At 35.8% G+C, this 20,383-nt stretch overlaps 1 protein-coding gene across 1 annotated transcript in view; it reads left to right on the top strand.

Moving 5' to 3' along the window:
- Positions 1 to 18,803, top strand: part of LOC103603934 (phosphorylase b kinase regulatory subunit alpha, skeletal muscle isoform) — a gene marked incomplete at its 3' end in the record, with an annotated part of 86,163 nt that extends 67,360 nt beyond the window's left edge. The window contains exons 14-16 of the mRNA XM_008588520.1: positions 4,860 to 4,994; positions 17,567 to 17,676; positions 18,659 to 18,803. Of these exons, the coding sequence (XP_008586742.1) occupies positions 4,860 to 4,994; positions 17,567 to 17,676; positions 18,659 to 18,803 (390 nt within the window). The remainder of the gene's footprint in view (positions 1 to 4,859; positions 4,995 to 17,566; positions 17,677 to 18,658) is intronic.
- Between the last annotated feature and the right edge of the window lie 1,580 nt (positions 18,804 to 20,383).

Here is a 20,383-nt window from a genome sequence, read left to right as displayed (position 1 = left end):
AAAAAAAAAAAAAAACCAAAAAAAAAAAAAAAAAAAAAAAAAAAAGATAGCCCCACTTGGATATCTCACATGCACTGTAAACTCAACATGTCTAAAATTAATTAGCTGCACCCTCTTAGCACTACATCACCCATACCTGCTTTTCCTCCTATGTGCCCAGGTCATTAAATGGCACAGTGTCCTCCCAGTTATGCAAATAAACACCCAGGGAATTCTTCTTAATATCCCCCTCTCATTCACCTCCTACATTCAATCAGTTAACAAGTTCTGGCTTCTTTACCTCCTAAATAATTCCAAAATCCATCTAGTTCTCTCCAGTACCAATATCATGATCCTAATATAGATAATCAACATCTCTCCCTTGCATGTCTAAGCTCACTACAGTCTATTTTTTAATTATCAACCTAAATATACTCTTTTTAAGATGCAGGTATGGATATGTTATTCTTTAAAAACTTGCCAGTTAGCTCAGTTGGTTAGAGCATGGTGCTAATATGTTATTCTTTTTTTTTTTTTTTTTGGAAACCAAGAGAGTTGAGATTTTTCTTTTATTGAAGTGTATTAATTATACTTATACATATTTGTAAGGTATGGGCTTATATTTCAACACAGTTATACAATGTGTGATGATCAAATCAGGGTAATTAACATATTCATCATTATAAAATATTTCTCTGTGATGAGGACATTTGATCTCCTCTCTTCTAGCCATTTGATAACAAGTAGTAAATTATTGTTAATTATAAATGCCTAGCTCAACTGTACACCAATAAGACTTATTTTTCCTATCTAGCTGTTTTGTGTCCATTAACCAAGCTCTCACTATCTCCCCACCCCCTTTTCCTTCCCCACTTCTAGTAACCACAGTTCTGCAGTCTCCTTCTGAAAGCTCAACTTATTACGTTCATTTGTTTGTTTCTAGCTCCCACTTACAAGTGAGAACATGTGGTATTTCTCTTTCTGTGCCTGCTTTATTTCACTTAACATAATTTTCTCAAAGCTCATTCATGCTGCCACAAATGGCAGGATTTCGTTCTTTTTTATGACTGAGTAGTATTCCATTGTGTATATATGCCACATTTTCTTTATCCAATTGTCCGTTAATGGACATTTAGATTGGTTCCATATCTTGGCTATTGTAAATAGAGCCATGATAAACATGGGAATGCAGGTATCCCTTCAACTTGATGATTTCCATTCCTTTTGTTATATACCCAGTAGTGGGATTGCTGGATCGTGTATATGGCAGTTCTATCTGTAGTTGTTTGAGAAATCTTCATTCTGTTTTCCATAATGGCTATACTAATTTACAATCCCACCAACAGTGTAGAAGGGTTCCCCTTTCTTGGCATCCTTGCCAGAATTTGTTATTCTCTGTCTTTTTGATAATAGCCATTCTAACTGGGGTGAGATGATATCTCATTGTGGTTTTGATTTTCATTTCTCTGATGATTAGTGACATTGAGCATTTTTTCATATACCTGTTAGCCATTTATATGTCTTCTTTTGAGAAATATCTATTCAGCTCCTTTGCCCATTTTTTAATCTGATTATTTTGGTTTTTACTATCGAGTTGTTGGAGTTCCTTATATATTCTGGATATTAATCCCTTGACAGATGCATAGTTTGCAATATTTTCTCCCATTCTTCAGGTTGTCTTTTTGTTCTGTTGATTGTTTCTTTTGCTGTGCAGAAGGTTTGTAGTTTCATATAATCCCATTTGTTTATTTTGTTGTTGTTGCTGCTGCTGCCTGTGCTTTTGAGGTCTTACACATAAAATCTTTGCCCAGTCCTACGTCCCATGGAATTTCCCCTTTGTTTTCTTGTAGAAGTTTTATAGTTTCAGGTCTTACATTTAAGTCTTTAATCCATTTTGAGTTGATTTTTGTATATGGTAAGAGACAGGGGTCTAGTTTCATTCTTCTACACATGGGTAGCCAGCTTTCCCAGCACAATTTATTGAAGAAGCTGTCCTTTCCCCAATGTATGTTCTCAGCACCTTTGTCAAAGATCAATTGGCTGTAAGTACGTGGATTGGTTTCTGGGTTCTCTATTCTGTTCCATTGGTTCATGTGTTGTTTTTATGACTGTACCAGGCTGTTTTGGTTATTATAGCTTTGTAGTATAATTTGAAGTCAGGTAGTGTAAGGCCTCTGGCTTTATTTTATTTTATTTTATTTGCTCAGGATTGCTTTGGCTATTCAGGGTCTTTTGTTGTTCCATATGAATGTTAGGATTTTTTTTTCTATTTCTGTGAAGAATGTCATTGGTATTTTAGTGGGGACTGCATTGAAACTGTAAATCACTTTTGGTACTATGGACATTTTCACAGCATTAATTCTTCCAATCAATGAACATGGAATATCTTTCTAATTTTTTGTGTGTTTTCTTAATTTCTTTTAAAATTGTTTTGCAGTTTTCTTTGTAGAGCTCTTTCACCTCCTTGGTTAAATTTATTCCTAGGTATTTTAAATTTTTGGTAGCTATTGTAAATGCTCTTACTTTCTCAATTTCCTTTTCTGCTAGCTCATTGTTGGTGTATAGAAATGCTACTGATAGTTGTATATTGATTTCGTGATACATTATTCTTTTGATTACAACTTGGCAGGGGCTTCCCATTGCCAGGCTCCTTAATATGCCTTACAAGGCTCTTTATAATCTGGCCCCTGACCCCATATCCAGCTTCATTTCTCATCACTGCCCCTTCACACTCCATGCTCCTGCTATAAAGAACTTTTTAAAATTCTTAGATATGCTTTCTTCTCTTTTCCCCTGAGACTTTGTTCATGCTGGTTTTTGTGTCTGGAACAATTTTTTCCTTACTTTTTACCATCATCTCTACCAGATTAACTCCTATTCAGCCCTCCAGCAAGACTCAGTATCTGTGTCACTTTCCCCATGTAGGGATCACATCTGTCTGTGTATCTCTAGCATTTGGCAGTGCCTAGCACGTAAGAGGCACTAAATAAGAATTGTCTAAATATTTTACAAAACATAAAATAAGCAAAAAACTGAGTTGCTTGGATTGAAAGCATTCCTGGAGCCTGAATGTTGTTCACATGACTCTCCTTCAGTCCCCTCTACTCCTACTACCAACTGCATTGCCTCCTGTAGAACCCTGAGACTCAGTAGAATGCAGTTTGGAAACCATTGTGCAAGGATAAAATACAGAATCCTCAAAGTGACACATATGCCCTCCATGATGATCTAGCCCCTTACTATCTTTCCAGATTCATTTCTTTTGCAACTATGCAAGGTACTTCATGCTACTGCAATATTGAAGTGTATGTGGCTCTCCCCACCTCCCCACACACACACAGCCACACTGTTTTTCATCTTAATGCTTTAGGTTCATTCTGGACCCTCTACCTAGAATGGCTATCCTCTTTCTATCCCCTTCTTTCTCCTGTCTAACTTATTCATTTTTTGAAACTTAGCGTAGGCATCAACTCTTTCAGGAAGCCTTTCCTGAAACCACCCATCCAACCCCAGACTAGATAGATGTCACTACTGGATGGTCTCATAATGTTTTATGCATATCTCTGTTTACCTAGCAAGTTATTTTATAATCAGTTCGTGTGGGTGCCACTTTTATTACACTGTGAACTCCTTGAGGGAGAGACTAATTTATTCATCTCTATATCCCTAGTGCCTAACATAGTACTTCATCCATTTAGGTACTTGGTAAATGTTTATTAATGAATGAACGGATGACTACATGTATGTCCCTGGACTTTTCTCAGCCCACTATTGTATTTCCTCTGTACATTTTCCTTGAAGAATTTCTTTTATTTTCATGTTTTCAGTTAGAAGTAATCAAGATGGTGTTATGTCTAGGGGACTGTGTAATCGCCATATCCTGCATATCTTGGCCCAGACGTCAGCAACTCATTAGTATGAAATTTCCAAGATTGAAAATACAAACGATAATGGCAAATGAAAGCAAAGTGGCACTTTGTTAACTAGGCTTTTGCCCCAAAAACTCAACATAGAAAATACTGGTAAGAGGAAATGAATCAAGTGGTATATTCTTTTTCCTGTGAACCCAATTCATCACATCTACCAGCATTAGAGGAGCAGAAGTAGAGGGCATGTTTCCTCCTGGTGCTTAGTGTAAGCTGGCTGAAGCCTCATTTTGATTACTGACTCCTAGCCAGGTATCTGTTCCATAAAGGAAAAAAGAAGAGAAGAATCAGGGAGCTGATCTGGCCTCGTCCCTCTGTGGGTAGGCTTACCACTTCAGTGACATAAGTGTAGGAGGAAGAAAAGGGATCCATCCAGGGTTGGCAGGCTCTGAGTCTAGAGAAGTGTCATCCCCATCTCTCTCCACCCCTGCCCCCTGAAAAAACCACACACAGTTTCAACGGTAATACCTCCTGCATGTTGATGACTCAAATCTTTACCCCCTATTCACCCTGCCTTCTACCATTCTCTAACTATAGGGCAACTGTTGTCACTAGAATGTTCTTTATTACCCTCACATTCCTGACCCTTACCTTAAATGTACTGATATGAAAGAGCCTGAGAAATCAATTTTTACCAATGCTATAACAAACCTCATGATGGATTTTTTTTCCCATTTAAACATGGGATCTCAGATATAAAGATTATGGCATTTCCTAGAAACACATAGGTATTTAGCCAAAAAGCATGACCTAAAGAGATCTTTTTCCTTTGCCATTTAGATAATATTGTTAAGTACCTAGCATGATACATGTGTCATCAAAGTTCCTCAGTAACTGTTGATTTCCTCCCCTTTCATTTTTTTCCCCTTCAAAAGAAATTATGTAGCTTGAGAGATTTTATGTTCCTGTTGAAATGAAATTTTCTATTGACCTCATCTTCTTTCTTTCCTATAGTCTCCATTCTAGCTGAAACAGAAGAAATCAAGGCCATTTTAAAGAATAAGGGAATTGATGTGGAGACCATTGCTGAGGTATACCCCATCAGAGTACAACCAGCTCGTATTCTCAGCCACATTTATTCCAGCCTAGGTAAGGAGATTGGCCAATCTGCTAGAATTAAAGCATTATTCAATGCAGGCTGGTTTCCTTCCTTTTTTCCTTCTTGATCTTGCATTGCTTTATGAAATTAGATCTGAGAAGGAATTTAAGGTGTCTGGAATCCACATTTCTAACCCTTTATATCCTGAGAAGACTTGATAACTTTAGGGGTGTTTTATGGACACTTTAATACATACAACATGACTGTTATCAGAAAATATTTTATCTTCTATCCAAATGTGTGCTAACTAACATGTTCTCCCCTTTCTTTGTACCTATATTTATGTTTTGAATACATGCTCATTTTATGTATAGTAATAGCCAAGGAACTTGTTTTTAGGTCTTTAATACACTGTCATGTAATGAACTAGTTGATAGTATTTAAAAAGGCTTAATCAAATACTTATTTTTAATTAGTACTTATTTTTTATTAAATTTATATATTAAACTTAGTGATACACTTTTCACATTAAACAAATTACTACACTATTAAGTAAAAAAAGGATATGCAAAATTTCTAACCTATCTTTGTGGAAGGCTGAGTAATGATCCCCAAAGATATGCAGGTCCTAATCCCTGGAACCTATGAACATTACCTTATATGACATAAGGGTTTTTGCAGGTGTGATTGAGGAGCTTGAGATGGGGAGATTATTCTGGATTATCCAGGTGGACCCTAAATGTAATCACAAGTGTCTTTATAAGAGAGATCAGACTATAGAAGTAGGAGATGCAATGACAGAAACTAGAGATTAGAGTGATGCAGCTATGAACCAAGGATTGCCAAGGAATGCTCACATCCTCTAGAACTTAGAATTGGTAAGGAACAGATTCTCCCCTGGAGCTTCCAGAAGGAGCCAGCTCTACTGATACCTTGATTTTGGTTTTAGTCCTTTCAGACTCAGTATGGATTTCTGACCTCCAGAACTGTAAGAGAATAAATATGTATTTTTTTAAGCCACTAAATTCATGGTAATTTGTTACAGCAGCAATAGGAAACCAATATAGATATTGGTACTGAGAAGTAGAGGGCTGCTGTAACAAATATCTAAAAGTGTAGAAGCGGCTTTGGAATTGGGTATTAGATAGAGGATGGAAGATTTTGAGTCACATGATAGAAAAAGCCTACATTACCCTAAACAGACTATTGGTAGAAATATGGATGCTAAAGGCATTGCTGGTGAGGGCTCAGAAGGAAGTGGGGAGCACAATTTAGAAAGCCTTAATCATCTTGGAGAATGGTTAAATTGTCAGAAACAAACTGTTGGTAGAAATACAGACATTAAAGATTCTGCTGGTAAAGGCTAAGAAGCAAGTAAGGAACATGTTTTTGGAAACTTGAGGAAAGGGAACCTTTGTTATATAGTGGCAGAAAGCTTAATTAAATTGTGTCCTGTAGTTATGTGGAAAGCAGAACATGTAAATGATGAATTCAGATATTTAGCTGAGTAGGTTTTCAAGCCAAGTGTTAAAGTCATGGCCTGGTTTCTTCTTGCTGCTTATAATAAAATGAAAGAGGAAAGAGATAAAATTGAAGAACTGTTAAGCAAAAAGGAACTAAGACTTGATGAAATCCTCAGCCTATCCAGATTGCAAAAGATTCCAAAATTCAGATATTTGCTGTCAGGAAAGCATGCTCTGGAAAAGGAGTCAAGAGTATGGCTGGACGAAATTTTGCTAGTTGTCTTAGTCTATTTTCTGTTGCTGTAACAATACCTGAGACTGGATAATTTATAAAGAAAAGAAGTTTATTTGGCTCACAGTTCTGGAGGCAGGGAAGTCCAAGACTCGACAGTCCATCTGATGAGAGCCTTGTGCTACTTCAATTTATGGCAGAAAGAAGAAGGGGAAGTGGATGCATGCAAACAGACCAAAAATGAGAGGCAGTCTTGCTTTATAACAACCTGCTCTCACAGTAATTAATCCAGTTTCAGGAGAGCAAGAACTCACTCCCACAAGACTACATTAATCCCTTTATAAGGGCAGATCCCTCATGACCCAAACACCTCTTAAAGGTCCCACCAGTTCTCGGCACCGTTATATTGGTAATTAAATTTCAACATGAGTTTTGGCAAGGAAAAACCACATCCAAACCATAGCACTAGTGCTTTGGAAAGATCAAAAGATCAGAGTATTCATTCACACATAGAGCTCGTTGAAGAGATTAAGCATGTAAACTGATGGATCTCCCAAACTATCTCAGCAGAATCTAGGAACAGTGATAAGATTATACAGGAAAGATCATGGGTAGGACCCTCAGGCCTAATGGGGTGAACTTCCATGACATACATGCAAGACCCAAAAGGTTGTTTAGAATGTTATATCAGCAGAAACACTTCCAACTTGGACTGAAAGGGGCAGAGAGAAGACAAGATGAAAGAAAGCTGTTGGACTCCCAAAATTCTACAATCCAGAAGCAGGTTGATAAAACTACTCAGCTGCAAACATGTGCTACCCTTCAAGAAAAAGGAGGGATGATTCCAGGGTAAGAGCCTCAGGCCCAGAGAGTGAAGCCTCAGGTAATCAGAGGATTAGTACCAGGCTTTGAAACCTAATGGAGTTTACCAAGTTGAATTTTAAAATTTCTTGGGGCTGCTGACTCCTTACTTTCTTCCATTTTCTTCCTTTTGGAATGGGAATATCTATAATTTGTATCCTATGCCTGTCCCACCATTGTATTTTGAGAACAGAAAACATGTTTTCTAGTTTAAAAGGTCTGCAGATGTAGAGGAATTTTGCCTCGGGATGGATCAAAGTCAGATTCTGACCATAACTGATTAGATGATGAGATTTGTACTTTTGAACTGATGATACTTAGAAGAGATTTTGGACTTGAATTGGTAATGTAATGTGCTGAAAGTTTTGAGGATGTTGGGATGGGGTAAATGTATTTTGCATGTGGGAGGGATGTGTATCTTTAGGGACCAGAGGGAGAGAGTGGACTGTGGAATTCTGAATAATGGCCTCCAGATATATCCAGGTTCTAATCCTCGGAACCTAAGAATGTTACGTTACATGGCAAAAGGGACTTGGCAGATGTGATTAAGTTAAAGCTTTTGAGATGCGGGAGATTATCCTGAATTATCCAGGTGAGCCCTAAATGTAATCACAAGTGTCCTTATAAGAGGAATCAGAGGAAGATCAGACCATAAGAGTCAATGTAACAACAAAAGCAAGAGATTAGCGTGCTAAAGCCAAGGAATGTTTCCATCCTCTAGAAGTTGGAAGAGGCAAGGAATGGATTCTTTCCCAGAGTCTTTAGAAATAATCAACCCTGCTGACATCTTGATTTTGATTTTAGCCCCGTAATGGTCATTTTGGACTTCTGATCTCCAGAACTATAAGAGTATACATTTGTGTTGTCTTAAGCAACTAAATTTGTGGTAATTTGTTACAGCACCAATGGGAAATTAATGCAATCTTAAACCAAGCCACAAGGGGGTAGAATTTATAAATAAAAGTTGCATCTTAGTGGATTGCCACTTACAAACACAGAGCCTGGTTTGTGTATATATGTGTGCGTGTACTTTTTTCTTATCACCAAGAGTGGTCTGTTGGTAATTACAGCTCTGCCAAATCTTGCCAAGCTTAAAACCAGCCTCCTTCCTTTTTACTAACACCTAACTCCAGTCACTCAATTTCTACATCAGTTATGTAGGTCTAAGTGAGAGGGGATCAACCAAGGAGGAAAGGGCCAACAGTCAGAGCTGACTTTTCTCTGTCTCTCCTAGGCACCCGTGTTTTATGACAGCGAGGCCTGAACTCCTTGGGTTCCAGAACTATTATCATTGCATCCAGCTTTAGGAGTATATAGATTTCTCTCCTCTTCCATTCTAGCTATGATGTAGAAAATTCCTTTTCCTTTTATTTCAAGTGAGATGAAATTGGAATTTTCTAAAGAAACCATGCTAAAAAAAAGCAATGGAAAACTAAACTATAAACACATAGAAATTAATAAGTTTGTGTCTCAGATCCTAATTCATTTCTAATATTTAGCCACAAACTAGCTTGAATATTATGAAATACTGAGTCCCTGGTTCCCTCCCCTTACCACAGCCCTATCTGAGGTAAATACTAATACTCGGAAACTTCCGCAGTTGATTTGGGTTGATGCTTTGCTAGGTGGGATGCATACCCCAGTCCTTTCCAGAACCTGCTTTCTGTTTTTATCTCCTTAGCCATTCCTACTAGCCCTAGACTATAATGCACTTCTGGTCTCCAGATACCAGTCCACTAGCACTATATCCTTTGAGATAAAGAAGACATTTCCCTATCTAGGCAAAATCTGATTCCCCATGAGTATTAGTTGATCTTGTAGTCACCTTCTTTGTCCCTCTTGGAAGTCCCTGTAGTTCTGGGTTAATATAAGCCCTAATGGTGACTTTGACCTGATTCTCTCTGGCTCTCACTCAAAAGTTTTTGTTAATTTTACCCCTTGCTTCCTCACATGCATTGGTCTAAATCAGCATAATCTTACTAAAAATGAGGTAACCTCCAAGTCCTGGGCCATCAGTCCTGGAATCTGCCTGTATCACATCAGATCTTTCCAACAAACGGAAGCAATCTCCTTACTGTTTACTTTTTCAAAGCCTACACTTCATTTTAGGCCTCTTACTAAGTTCTTACTTCCTAGCCAAAGGAAATAAGGACTGATGGGTCCTGAGTTTAATGAATGTTCACATATTCCAGGGACTCAAGTAACAAGATACATTTATTTTCCCAATATGCTCTTTCATTTGCTTCATTCATTCATTCATAAGCATTTATTGCTCACTTATTGTGTACCAGGAACTGAGCTAGATGCTGTGGGAGACATAGACATGTGACCAAATGATCATAATACAATCTTATAAATGCCGTAACAATGGTGTTATGTACAAAGTACAGGAGAAAGGGGATAGAATTGCATGGAGAAGTCAGGAAAAATATGCTAGATGAGGTAACACTTGATAACTTCAGTCAAATGAGTGACTCCAGAACTCTATTTTCACAACAATTTCACAATAACAAAATTGCTTTAAGCATAAATATAATGACAACCATAATTCCACCAAGGAAAAAAGGATATTTTCTTGCCAGGTATATTGATTTATATGTGTTAACTAATCAGAGTTCTCTGCCTCACCTCAAATACTCAGTATTTCATGGTCAGTTCCATAATATCTTTTTAATGTTTTAAATTATAAGGTTAATCAATTTTATGAATGTAAGAGCTTAATAAATACTAAAATCAAATCTTTATATAATGCTAATTCTTTTCTAATCTGTTAGTGCATTTAGTGTGTATATTACCTTGCATCATATTTATTTTTACTTATTCTTTCATGTATGCATTTCCACATATTGAAATAGCTATATATTATTCCATCAAATTAATGGAATTGTTTCCTTATTATTGGGTGGTTGGTTTCCAAAATTTTTATCCTTCTGTGAATGCCTTCGTATAAACCACTGTCTCCTTGCAGTATATTCTCAAAAAGGGAATTCTGGATAAGAGTTTGAAAGCTTTGTAGCTCTTGTTACATGTTGCCAGATTACTCTTTAGAAAGACCAACTAATTTAAAGTGACATCAATAAGATATAAAATATACTTTTCTGTTTTTACTACCCCACCAACATTGAATTTTTATCATTTATTTTTCTTAGATTAATAGTTTTAATGTGTATAAATTATTTTAATTTCCTTTATTTAATTCCCAGTGAGCTATACATTTTTCCAATTTTGCTTTACTTTTTTTGGAAACTATGTGTCTACTATTGCTTGTTCATCTGGTAGGGTCTACACATTTTTGTATATATTTATCAATTCTTTAAATGTATTTTATGGTAAACTTTTATCAATGGGATTATATATATATATATATATATGTATATGTATATAATCTCCTAGTCTGTTACTTTCTTTTACATAACTTTTTTCTTGTCTTTGTGCAAATCTTTAAATATCAAATACATCCATTTTATCAGATATATTTTTCATTTCTTCAGGAATTGGGAATTTATCTCCTAATTCATCTGAATAGATATGTTATTCTTGTTCTCTTCAATTTTCATAAATTATAAGTTATCTGATTCAAATTGATGTGTACGTGTTGACTGTGGGGAACTGGAAAATAGAGAAAAGCACAAAGGAAAAAGATAAAAATCACATATAATTCCACCACTCTGAGGAAGCCACTGTTTTTATTTTGGGGTATTTGCTTCCAATCATTTTTTATAAAATAAATACATGCATATTTTTAGAAAAATGGTGTTATAAAGAACAGACTTTGCAGTCTGTTTACTGTACACACATACACTCACTCACACACGTGTGTGTGTATAATATATGATGAACCCTGTTGCATTTTGATAAATAGCCTCCTAACCAATTTCATAGCTGTGTTAGCATAATTTCTTCAAATTTTTGGACATATGGTGAATAAACTTATTTACAAAGATTAGCCTTTTTTCTATTTATTTTGTAAATTGTCTACTTATATATTTCTGCCATTTTTCTACTGAACAGTTTTTGGTTTCTTACTGATTTCTATGAGATCTTTTATGTATTAAGGTGCTGAAACTTTGTCTTTCACATATTATTGCAATATTTTGCTATTTTATTATTTGCCTCTTAATTTTGTGTTTGCTTTTGATGTATAGAAGTTTTACATTTTTAATGTGGCAAAATTTTCTCCTTTTTGGTTTCTTTCTTTGCTGTTATGCTTAGAAAGATAGATCCATCCCTAGGTCAGGTACATTTTCACTGCAATTTCTCTTAGTTCTTTTATGGCTACAATTTTACATTTAACTCTTAGTCTCAAGTTTTTATTTTAGTTTATCTTGTATGGTAAAAATCTAACTTTTTGCCAAGTAATTAACCAGCCATTCCAGCACTATTGATTGAATAGTTCATATATGCACTGTTTTGAAATGGCACCTTTCTCATTTACTCTACAAACATACAGTCACTCACACATGTATGTGTGTGTATTCTAATATTACTTTTTGGTTCTGTTGACCACCGTTTCTCCTTTCCTGGTAATAAATTTTTTAAGTAATCATACCTTCTATATCTATTCCTCACCAATGATTGGGAAAATGTAAGATAAAAGAACAATACAATGTAATTTTTTGCCCATCAGTTTTACAAAAGTTAAGATTGATAATATCCAGTGCTGGTGAATATGTGGCAGTATGGACACTCTCAGCACTCCTTAGTAATGTAAATAAGAGGCATATTGGAATTAAATATAAAAAAATTTAATGTGTGTACCTTTGACCAACACCTTACTTGTAGGTATCTATCCTATCTAACGCTCATACAAGTGCCCAAGGATATATGTACAAGGATGTTCATTATAGCATAATTCATAGTGGCAAAACAGCAATTAGAAACAACATAACTTGTATGAACAAAAATGATAGAATTATGATATAGTATGCCATAGTCAACAAGAAAAGGTAGACTTTCTGCTTCCAGTTGTGATGAAATAGTTTGTATTGGGCTAACCCTAATACTAAAAATAACTATGGAGACTGAATTTTTAAACATGAGCCATATACTAAAATCAACTCAAAATGGATTAAAGACTTAAATGTAAGACCTGAAACTATAAAACTCCTAAAAGAAAACATACGGGAAACATATCAGGAAGTAGGATTTGGCAGACTTTGTGAATATAAGATCCCAAAATCACAGGCAACAAAAGAAAAAATAAACAAATGGGATTTTATCAAACTAAAAAGTTTCTGCACAGCAAAAGAAACAACAGAGTGAGAAGGCAACCTACAGAATGGGAAAAATATTTGCAAACTATGCATCTGACAAAAGATTAATATCCAGAACATACAAGGAACTCAAACAACTTAAACAGTTAAAAAAAAAAAAAGTAATCTGATTTTAAAAACGGGCAAAGGAGCTGAACAGGCATTTCTCAAAGGAAGATATACAAATGGCCAACAAACACATAAAAAATACTCAACATCACTCAGCATCAGGGAAATGCAAATCAAAACCACATTGAGATATCACCTCACCCCAGTTAGACTGGCCATTATCAAAAAGACAGTGAATAACAAATGCTGGTGAGGATGCAGAGAAAGAGAAACCCTCCTACTCTGTTGGTGGAACTGTAAATGTTAAGGGATGCCCCAACCCTACTGACCTTAACATATGCATTCTGCTTCTGTACAAGTCGCTTGCTAAAGTAAATAGTGGAATAAACAGAGTAGCATGGCTAACGCCATTTTAGGCGGCTCTGCCATTTTAGCCTGGAAAGTCCTGGGAATCCAGGGTGGGGAGGGGCTACAGGGCTAACCACAAAATTAGCTTATGTACCACTGGCTTGCTTGCATTGGCTAGATTGTGTCAGGTGTGAAAAATTCCCGCCTAGCTAAAAATAAAAGCTGCGAGAGGTTTCAACTCGGGGCTGCACACTTCGATTGGCCTGCGTAGCCCTGGCTGCCAGAAATAAACTCTTTCCCTTTTCCTATCACCCGGTTCTCATGGGCAAATTTCTTTTACCCATCAGACGTTGGCCATAACATTTGGGGGCTCATTCGGGATCCCTTAAGCCTCTCGAGAACCATGTGAACTATGTGCAGCCATCATGGAAACCAGTATGGAGGTTCCAGAAACAACTACAGATAGAACTGCCACACCATCCAGCAATCCCACTACCGGGTATATACCCAAAGGGATGGAAATTATTGTGTTAAAGGGATACCTGCAGTCCCATGTTTGTTGAAGCTCTATTTACAATAGCCAAGAGTTGGAACCAGCCTAAATGTCCATCAGTGGACAACGGGATAAGAAAAATGTGGTATACATACACAATGGAATACTAGTCCGCCATAAAAAAGAATGAAATTCTGCCATTCGCAGCAACATGGATGAACTTAGAGAAAATTACATTAAACGAAATAAGCCAGGCACAGAAAGCAACATACCACATGCCCTCACTCATAAGTGGGAACTGAGAAAATAAACAAATATACAAAAAAAGAAAGAAAGAACAAAAAGTAAAGAGAGCTACAACAATCACAATAATTTGTTGAACTTTTAAAAGGAGAGAACAGAACTGAGGCCACCAGACGTGGGGGAGAAAGAAAGGGGTTATTGAGAAATTGGTAAAGGGCCACAAAAAAATAATTACATTGTGTAATGTTGAATATACTAATTATCCTGATTTAAGCATCACATATTGCACACAGGTATTGATATTCAATGCTGTACCCCAGAGATATATACTATCAATTATGTTTCAATAAAAATTAATTAAATTTTTTTTAAAAAAATTAAAAATAGAGTTGAATGAAGGCTTCAGAGAATAATTAAGACAGGTAGGACTAAACGAAGCCAAGAGAAGGGGACCTCAAAAAAGTAAACTCACCATTTTGTGTGCAATTTCCCTTTGAGGCATTTGCTAATTCTTAAGCTTTACTTACATGTGGTGAGGGGCCAAGGAACTAAACAGAACTCTCACTGTGCTGAGGAGACAGAAATTGCATTTCAGGGCCTTACTAGGTGAAAGGAAAGGGCTACACTCTAGGAGTAAGAAAAAAATGCAAATAGATCAGTTCTAAGAAAACCTCAAACACAAAGCCTAAAAACACAATCTTCTGAATCCCCAAGTGGGCTAAGGTGATCCACTTGTACTGTGTCTGCCTGCCAAAATAAACTAAATCCTCTCTAGAGGAAAATAATATCATCCAGAGCCTCTATGAATCTTCACACACTGTGTTCAGCATTGGAAAAATATAACAAGACATGCTAGGAAACCAAACGAATAAAAGAAAAAAATACAATCAAAACAGGCCCACAGATTTTTATTCAATATAGTATTGGAGGTTATAGCCAGAGCAATTAGGCAAGAAAAGGAAATAAAAGACATCCAAATTGGCAAGGAAGTATTAAAATGATCTCCATTCACAAGATCTTATATGGAGAAAATCATGAAAATTTCACACACAAAAGAAAGCCCTGTTAGAACTAATAAGCGAATTCAGCAAAGTTACAGGGCACAAAGTCAACACACAAAAGTCAGTTGCATTTCTGTACACTAACAATGGACAATCCAAAAAGGAAATTAAGGAAACAATTCTATTTACAATAGCATCAAAAAGAATAAAATATTTAAGAATAAAGGTAAACAAGGAGGTGAAAGACTTGTACACTGAACATGACAAAATGTTCCTGAAAGAAGTTAAAGAAGACACGAATAAACAGGACAACCCCATTTTTATGGATTGGAAGACATAGTATTGTTAAAATGTCAATACTACCCAAAGCTATCAACAGATTCAGTGCAATTCATATCAAAAACCCAATGATGTTTTTTGCAAAAATAGAGAAATTCATTCTAAAATTCATATGGAATCTTCGTATGGAATCTCAAGGGACCAATAGCCAAAACAGTCTTGATAAAGAACAAGTTTAGAGGACTCACACTTCCTGATTTCAAAACATACAAGTCTACAGTAATCAAAACAGTATGGTACTGGCATAAAGAAAGACATTTGGAACAATAAGCTAGAATGGAGAGCCCAAAAATAAATCCTTATATATATTGTCAAATGATTTTAAACACAGGTGCCAAGGCCATTTAATGAGGAAAGGGCAGTCTTTTCAACAAATGGTGCTGGTAAAACTTTGATATCCACATGCAAAAGAATGAAGTTTGACTCTTACTTTACACCAGGTACAAAAAATTAACTCAAAATGGATTAAAGACCAAAACATAAGACCTAAAACTCAGAAGAAAACATAGGGGAAAAGCTTCTTGACATTAGATTTGGTGATGATTTCTTGGATATGACACCAAAAGCACAGGCAAAAAAATATTAAACTTCATCAAAGTAAAACTTTTGTACCCCACAAATGTGTATAATCAATTATGTTTTTTTTAAAAAATTGCAGCTAAAAAAAAACTTTTGTGGATCAAAGGACACCATCAACAGAGTGTTTTCACCCACAAGACAGGTGTTGCAACCCACAAGACAGGAGGAAATATTTATAAATCATATATCTGATAAGGGATTAATATCTGGAATATATAAATAAGAACTACAACTCAACAAAAACAGCCAGAGTCAAAAATGGGCAAAGGACTTAAATAGAATTTCTTCAAAGAAGATATGCAGATGGCCAATAAGGAGATGAAAAGATGCTCAACATCACTAATCATTAGGGAAATGCAAATTAAAACTACAATGAGATGCCAACTCACACCCATTATGATGACTGTTGTTGAAAAAAAACAATAAACAGAAAATATGTGTTGGTGAGGATGTGGAGAAATTAAAACCCTTGTGCACCATTAGCGGGAATATAAAATGGTGCAGCCACTATGGAAAACAATATTAACAGTTCCTCAAAAAATTAAACATAGAATTACTATGTGATCCTGCAATTTCACTTCTGGATATATACCCAAAAGAAGTGAAAGCAGGAACTCAAAACATATTTTCTACACCAGTGTGCAGCATTGTCCACAATAGCCAAAAGGTGGAAACAACCCAAATGTCTGTCAATGGATGGATGGACAAACAAAATGTGGTGTATACATAAGGTTGAATATTATTCAGCCTTAAAAAGGAAGGAAATCTGATATTTGCTATAACTTAGATGAAACTTGAAAACATTATGCTAAGTGAAATAAGCCAGTTACAAAAGGACAAATATTGTATGATTCCACTTATATGAGGTACCTATAATAGTCAGATTTATAGAGATGCAAAGTAGAATGGTGGTTGCCAGAGGCTGGGATGAGGGGGACATTAGGTACAGAGTTTTCAGTTTGGGAAGATGAAAAAGTCCTGGAGATAGACAGTGGTAATGTTTGCACAATGGTGGGAATATAGTTAATGCCACTGAACTGTACACTTAAAAATTATTAAAATGGTAAATCTCATATATATTTTACTGTGATTAAAAAAAACAAGCAAACAAAAAGGAAAGAGCAGTAGATAAACCTGGTTGTGACATCAATCTCAGGTAAAATGTGTGCTTTACTGAGTTGGCCCTAGAATATGACCAAGGCATTGGTAGTTCTGTGGTTCTGGCTCCTAACAGTGAAGCAACACTAAAACTGTGGCATATTTGATAAGTATAAAACTTAGGATAGAGCAGGGGCAAAAATAAAATCCCCAAGAAAAATGTGTTCTAGCCAAAAAAAAAAAAAAAAAAGTGGTAATAGTGGTTCTGTCAGTACTGACATGAAAGGATATTCAATATGTATTTTAGGGAAAAAAGTTTTCGAGCAATATATGTAGTCTTATTCTGTTATAAAAGAAAAAATATATGTAAATAAATTAGTTATTTCCTTATAGTAAAAGGTATTGGTTTAATAACTGCCTACTGGAAAACAAAAAGAAATTAAACTGCATTTAATATAGACATCAATTATAAGATGGATTCCAATTTCAGGATGCTAACCTGTAAAAACAAATCTTAAACTCAAGGAAATAAGGTGTGTCTATACGTGTATACGTACATTGTATTTGTATCTATATGTTAAAAAGTTTGCTGATTTGATTTGTGTGCTAAGAAATACCTTGATCATTTCTTAATTCTGTGTCAGGATGCAACAGTAGAATGAAACTCAGTGGACGACCCTACAGACACATGGGAGTGCTTGGAACATCAAAACTCTACGACATTCGGAAAACTATCTTTACTTTCACTCCACAGGTGGGTGAAATAAGCTGGAACATGCATTGAGATGGGTGGAAATAAAAGAGAAACGTTGCAGAAATAAAACATTTACAAGAGTTAGGATAAGTATTAAAAAGTTCCAGGGAGCCTTGTACATATCAAGTTGCTCAGTAAATATTTGTTTAGTTGAACTGAATTGAACTTGCCGCAGAGTTACACCAAGTGATTGTGATTACCAAGATTAGTCCTGGGTGTTACAGAAAGTGACTAGGGATTTTGCAAATGTTAGAGTAGTTACAAAGTACCCCTTATTTTTAAAAGTTAAAATAAGACTGAAGTTATCTTTATAAACAAACCATGGTATTTTTAAATCAGCTACTGAATTAGGTGTTTTCTTTGTTTGGGGGAGGGGCCCTTTTTACGTGCGTGGAAGTCTTCGATGTCTTCTTATAAACAAAGGTGTCAGTATTATTTCGTCTGTGACTATACACATTGTTAGCCTGATGTTTATTAGCTATATTACAAGAGCAAGCCTGATTATATATGTGTATGGGGAGGAGAAACTATTTTCTGGAAAGAAAGCTTAAACTCCCCATTTGTCATCTTACATCTGAAATAGTGCAGTTGAGGTAGGTATAAATGAAAGAGTAATGGATCATAGATTCTATTTCTGACTCTGCCATTTGCTAGCCATATCACTTTGCTTATCCACATATCATCTCTTAGCCTTATTTTTCATCTATTAAAAGAAGAAAAGACCTCACTGGGTGGTTATGGAGTTAAACAAAATTATGTACTTGAAAATACTTTGTAAACTGTAACACACTGTAAAAATGTCAGAAATTATTTTTATATGTACCAATTGACCACTAAATACTTTGGGGAGTATTAGGCACTAAATTTGGGGGTGTTGTTGCCTCTATGATGCCTTGTATGCCATTTTAAATATGTATTTTAAAATATTATTTGATACTTGTGAGAATAAATTATTCTGAGCTGTTATTTTTCTTTTTCTTAGTTTATAGACCAGCAACAGTTCTACCTGGCTCTGGACAACAAGATGATAGTGGAAATGCTTAGAACAGACCTTTCCTATCTCTGTAGCCGCTGGAGGATGACAGGCCAGCCCACCATCACCTTCCCCATCTCACACACCATGCTTGGTAAGAGCTGTATGAGGCAAGGAATGAGTGTATTTTTAAAATAAGTCATATGTTTAGCCCTTCAACATCTTAGAGTTACTGGGGAGCTACTTCTTATGATTTATTCTTTCAGCAGTATTTATTAACTCCTATTTTGTGCCAGCACTTTTCTAAGCACTGGGGACACATGGGGTGAATAAGTCAGATGAGATTTCTGCTCTCGTAGAGCTTATGTCTTAGAAGGCAAAGACAGACAATAAATATGTAACAAATAAACCAATACACAATGGTTTGAGAGTTATAATTCAAAAAAATGAAACAGAATAACTTGGTTGGGGGTTACTTTAAATAATTGGTTTCTAGGTCAATTCGCAGAAACTTTATTTCTACATTTCTTTTTAAAGAGAGTAATAATACATTCCGCATCTATGCATCACTGCAGTGGGGCATCAAGATTTTCTAGATAACTTCCCAGACTTCTCCTTCCAAAGCCTGTCTAACTGAAGCAGTAAAATCTAGCAGGGAAAAGGTGAAAATAATTTTGTTTTATCTCACTTTCTTATTTTTGGTTGTTTGTTGTTTTGGGGGGGGGGTTGTTTTGTTTTTTGTTTTTTGTTTTTTTGGCTGGGCTTCCTGACATTGCTTCCTTGAAACTGGGTGAAAAGCTTTATTGTTCTTTCAGTTCCTGGAGGACTAAAGCTAATACTGAAGCACCTGTTTCCTTTCTGTGTCTCTCCTGTTGCTTCCAAAGGCCTGTTTGTACTGCCAAAGTACATAGAATCCCTTTTTATTGAAGAAGAATGCCTTATCATAAATCATTCAAAATCCAGATAGACTTTTAGGGATTTTGGTCACATCTCAAAAGTGCTTCAGAAGTGCAGGAGTTGAGGAAGTAGGGTAGTCTTTCTTCTTTTTGTCTTATTAGTAAGTACCCATTTAATAACTACTGTGTTCCCAGAATTGTCTTCAGAAAGTATAAAGTCTAATTGGAGAGAAAAGGCTAATACACAAGAATAATTGAAAATAATTCAAGATAGTATAAAATGAACTACCAAACCATTAGATTAGTATTTCACAGAGAAGGAGATCAAGTTGCCACAGAAAATTTCTCAACTGAGGTGAGAAATATCCAGGCTGTTTGGAACAGGCAGTATTCATATTAGAGGAGGAAAGAAGGAAAAGTACTTTAAGTGAGGGGGGAAAGACCATCAGTGAGGCCTGAAGGCAGGAATGAGCTTGACTTGTGAGAGGACAGTGAAAAAACCAACCTGAATAGAGTGAGCTTTGCATGTTGGAGTATAATTATAAACAAAATTGAAGAAATAAGGTTTCTTCAGTTCATGAAGACCTTGAAAATAAGCAGAGATATTTAAAACAGATTTTCTCAGAAGTCTGAAACTAGCAAAGGTTTTTGAGCAAGGAGTTACATAATGAAAGTGACGTTTAGGGAATATTGGTTGGTGACAGTACACATTTTAGTGAAGAAAGACTGATGTCAAGGAAACTAATCCATTTACAAGGTAAAGAGAAGATACACTGGGATTCTAAGATGGCGACAGGTCTGGAGCGGCCGTGCCAGGAGACAGCGCGACCCTGAGAAG

The sequence above is a fragment of the Galeopterus variegatus genome, unplaced genomic scaffold (genome assembly GCF_000696425.1).
Source record: "Galeopterus variegatus unplaced genomic scaffold, G_variegatus-3.0.2 Scaffold4873, whole genome shotgun sequence".
In the NCBI taxonomy this organism is placed as follows: Eukaryota; Metazoa; Chordata; class Mammalia; order Dermoptera; family Cynocephalidae; genus Galeopterus; species Galeopterus variegatus.
This window is presented reverse-complemented; position numbering and strand designations above follow the sequence as displayed.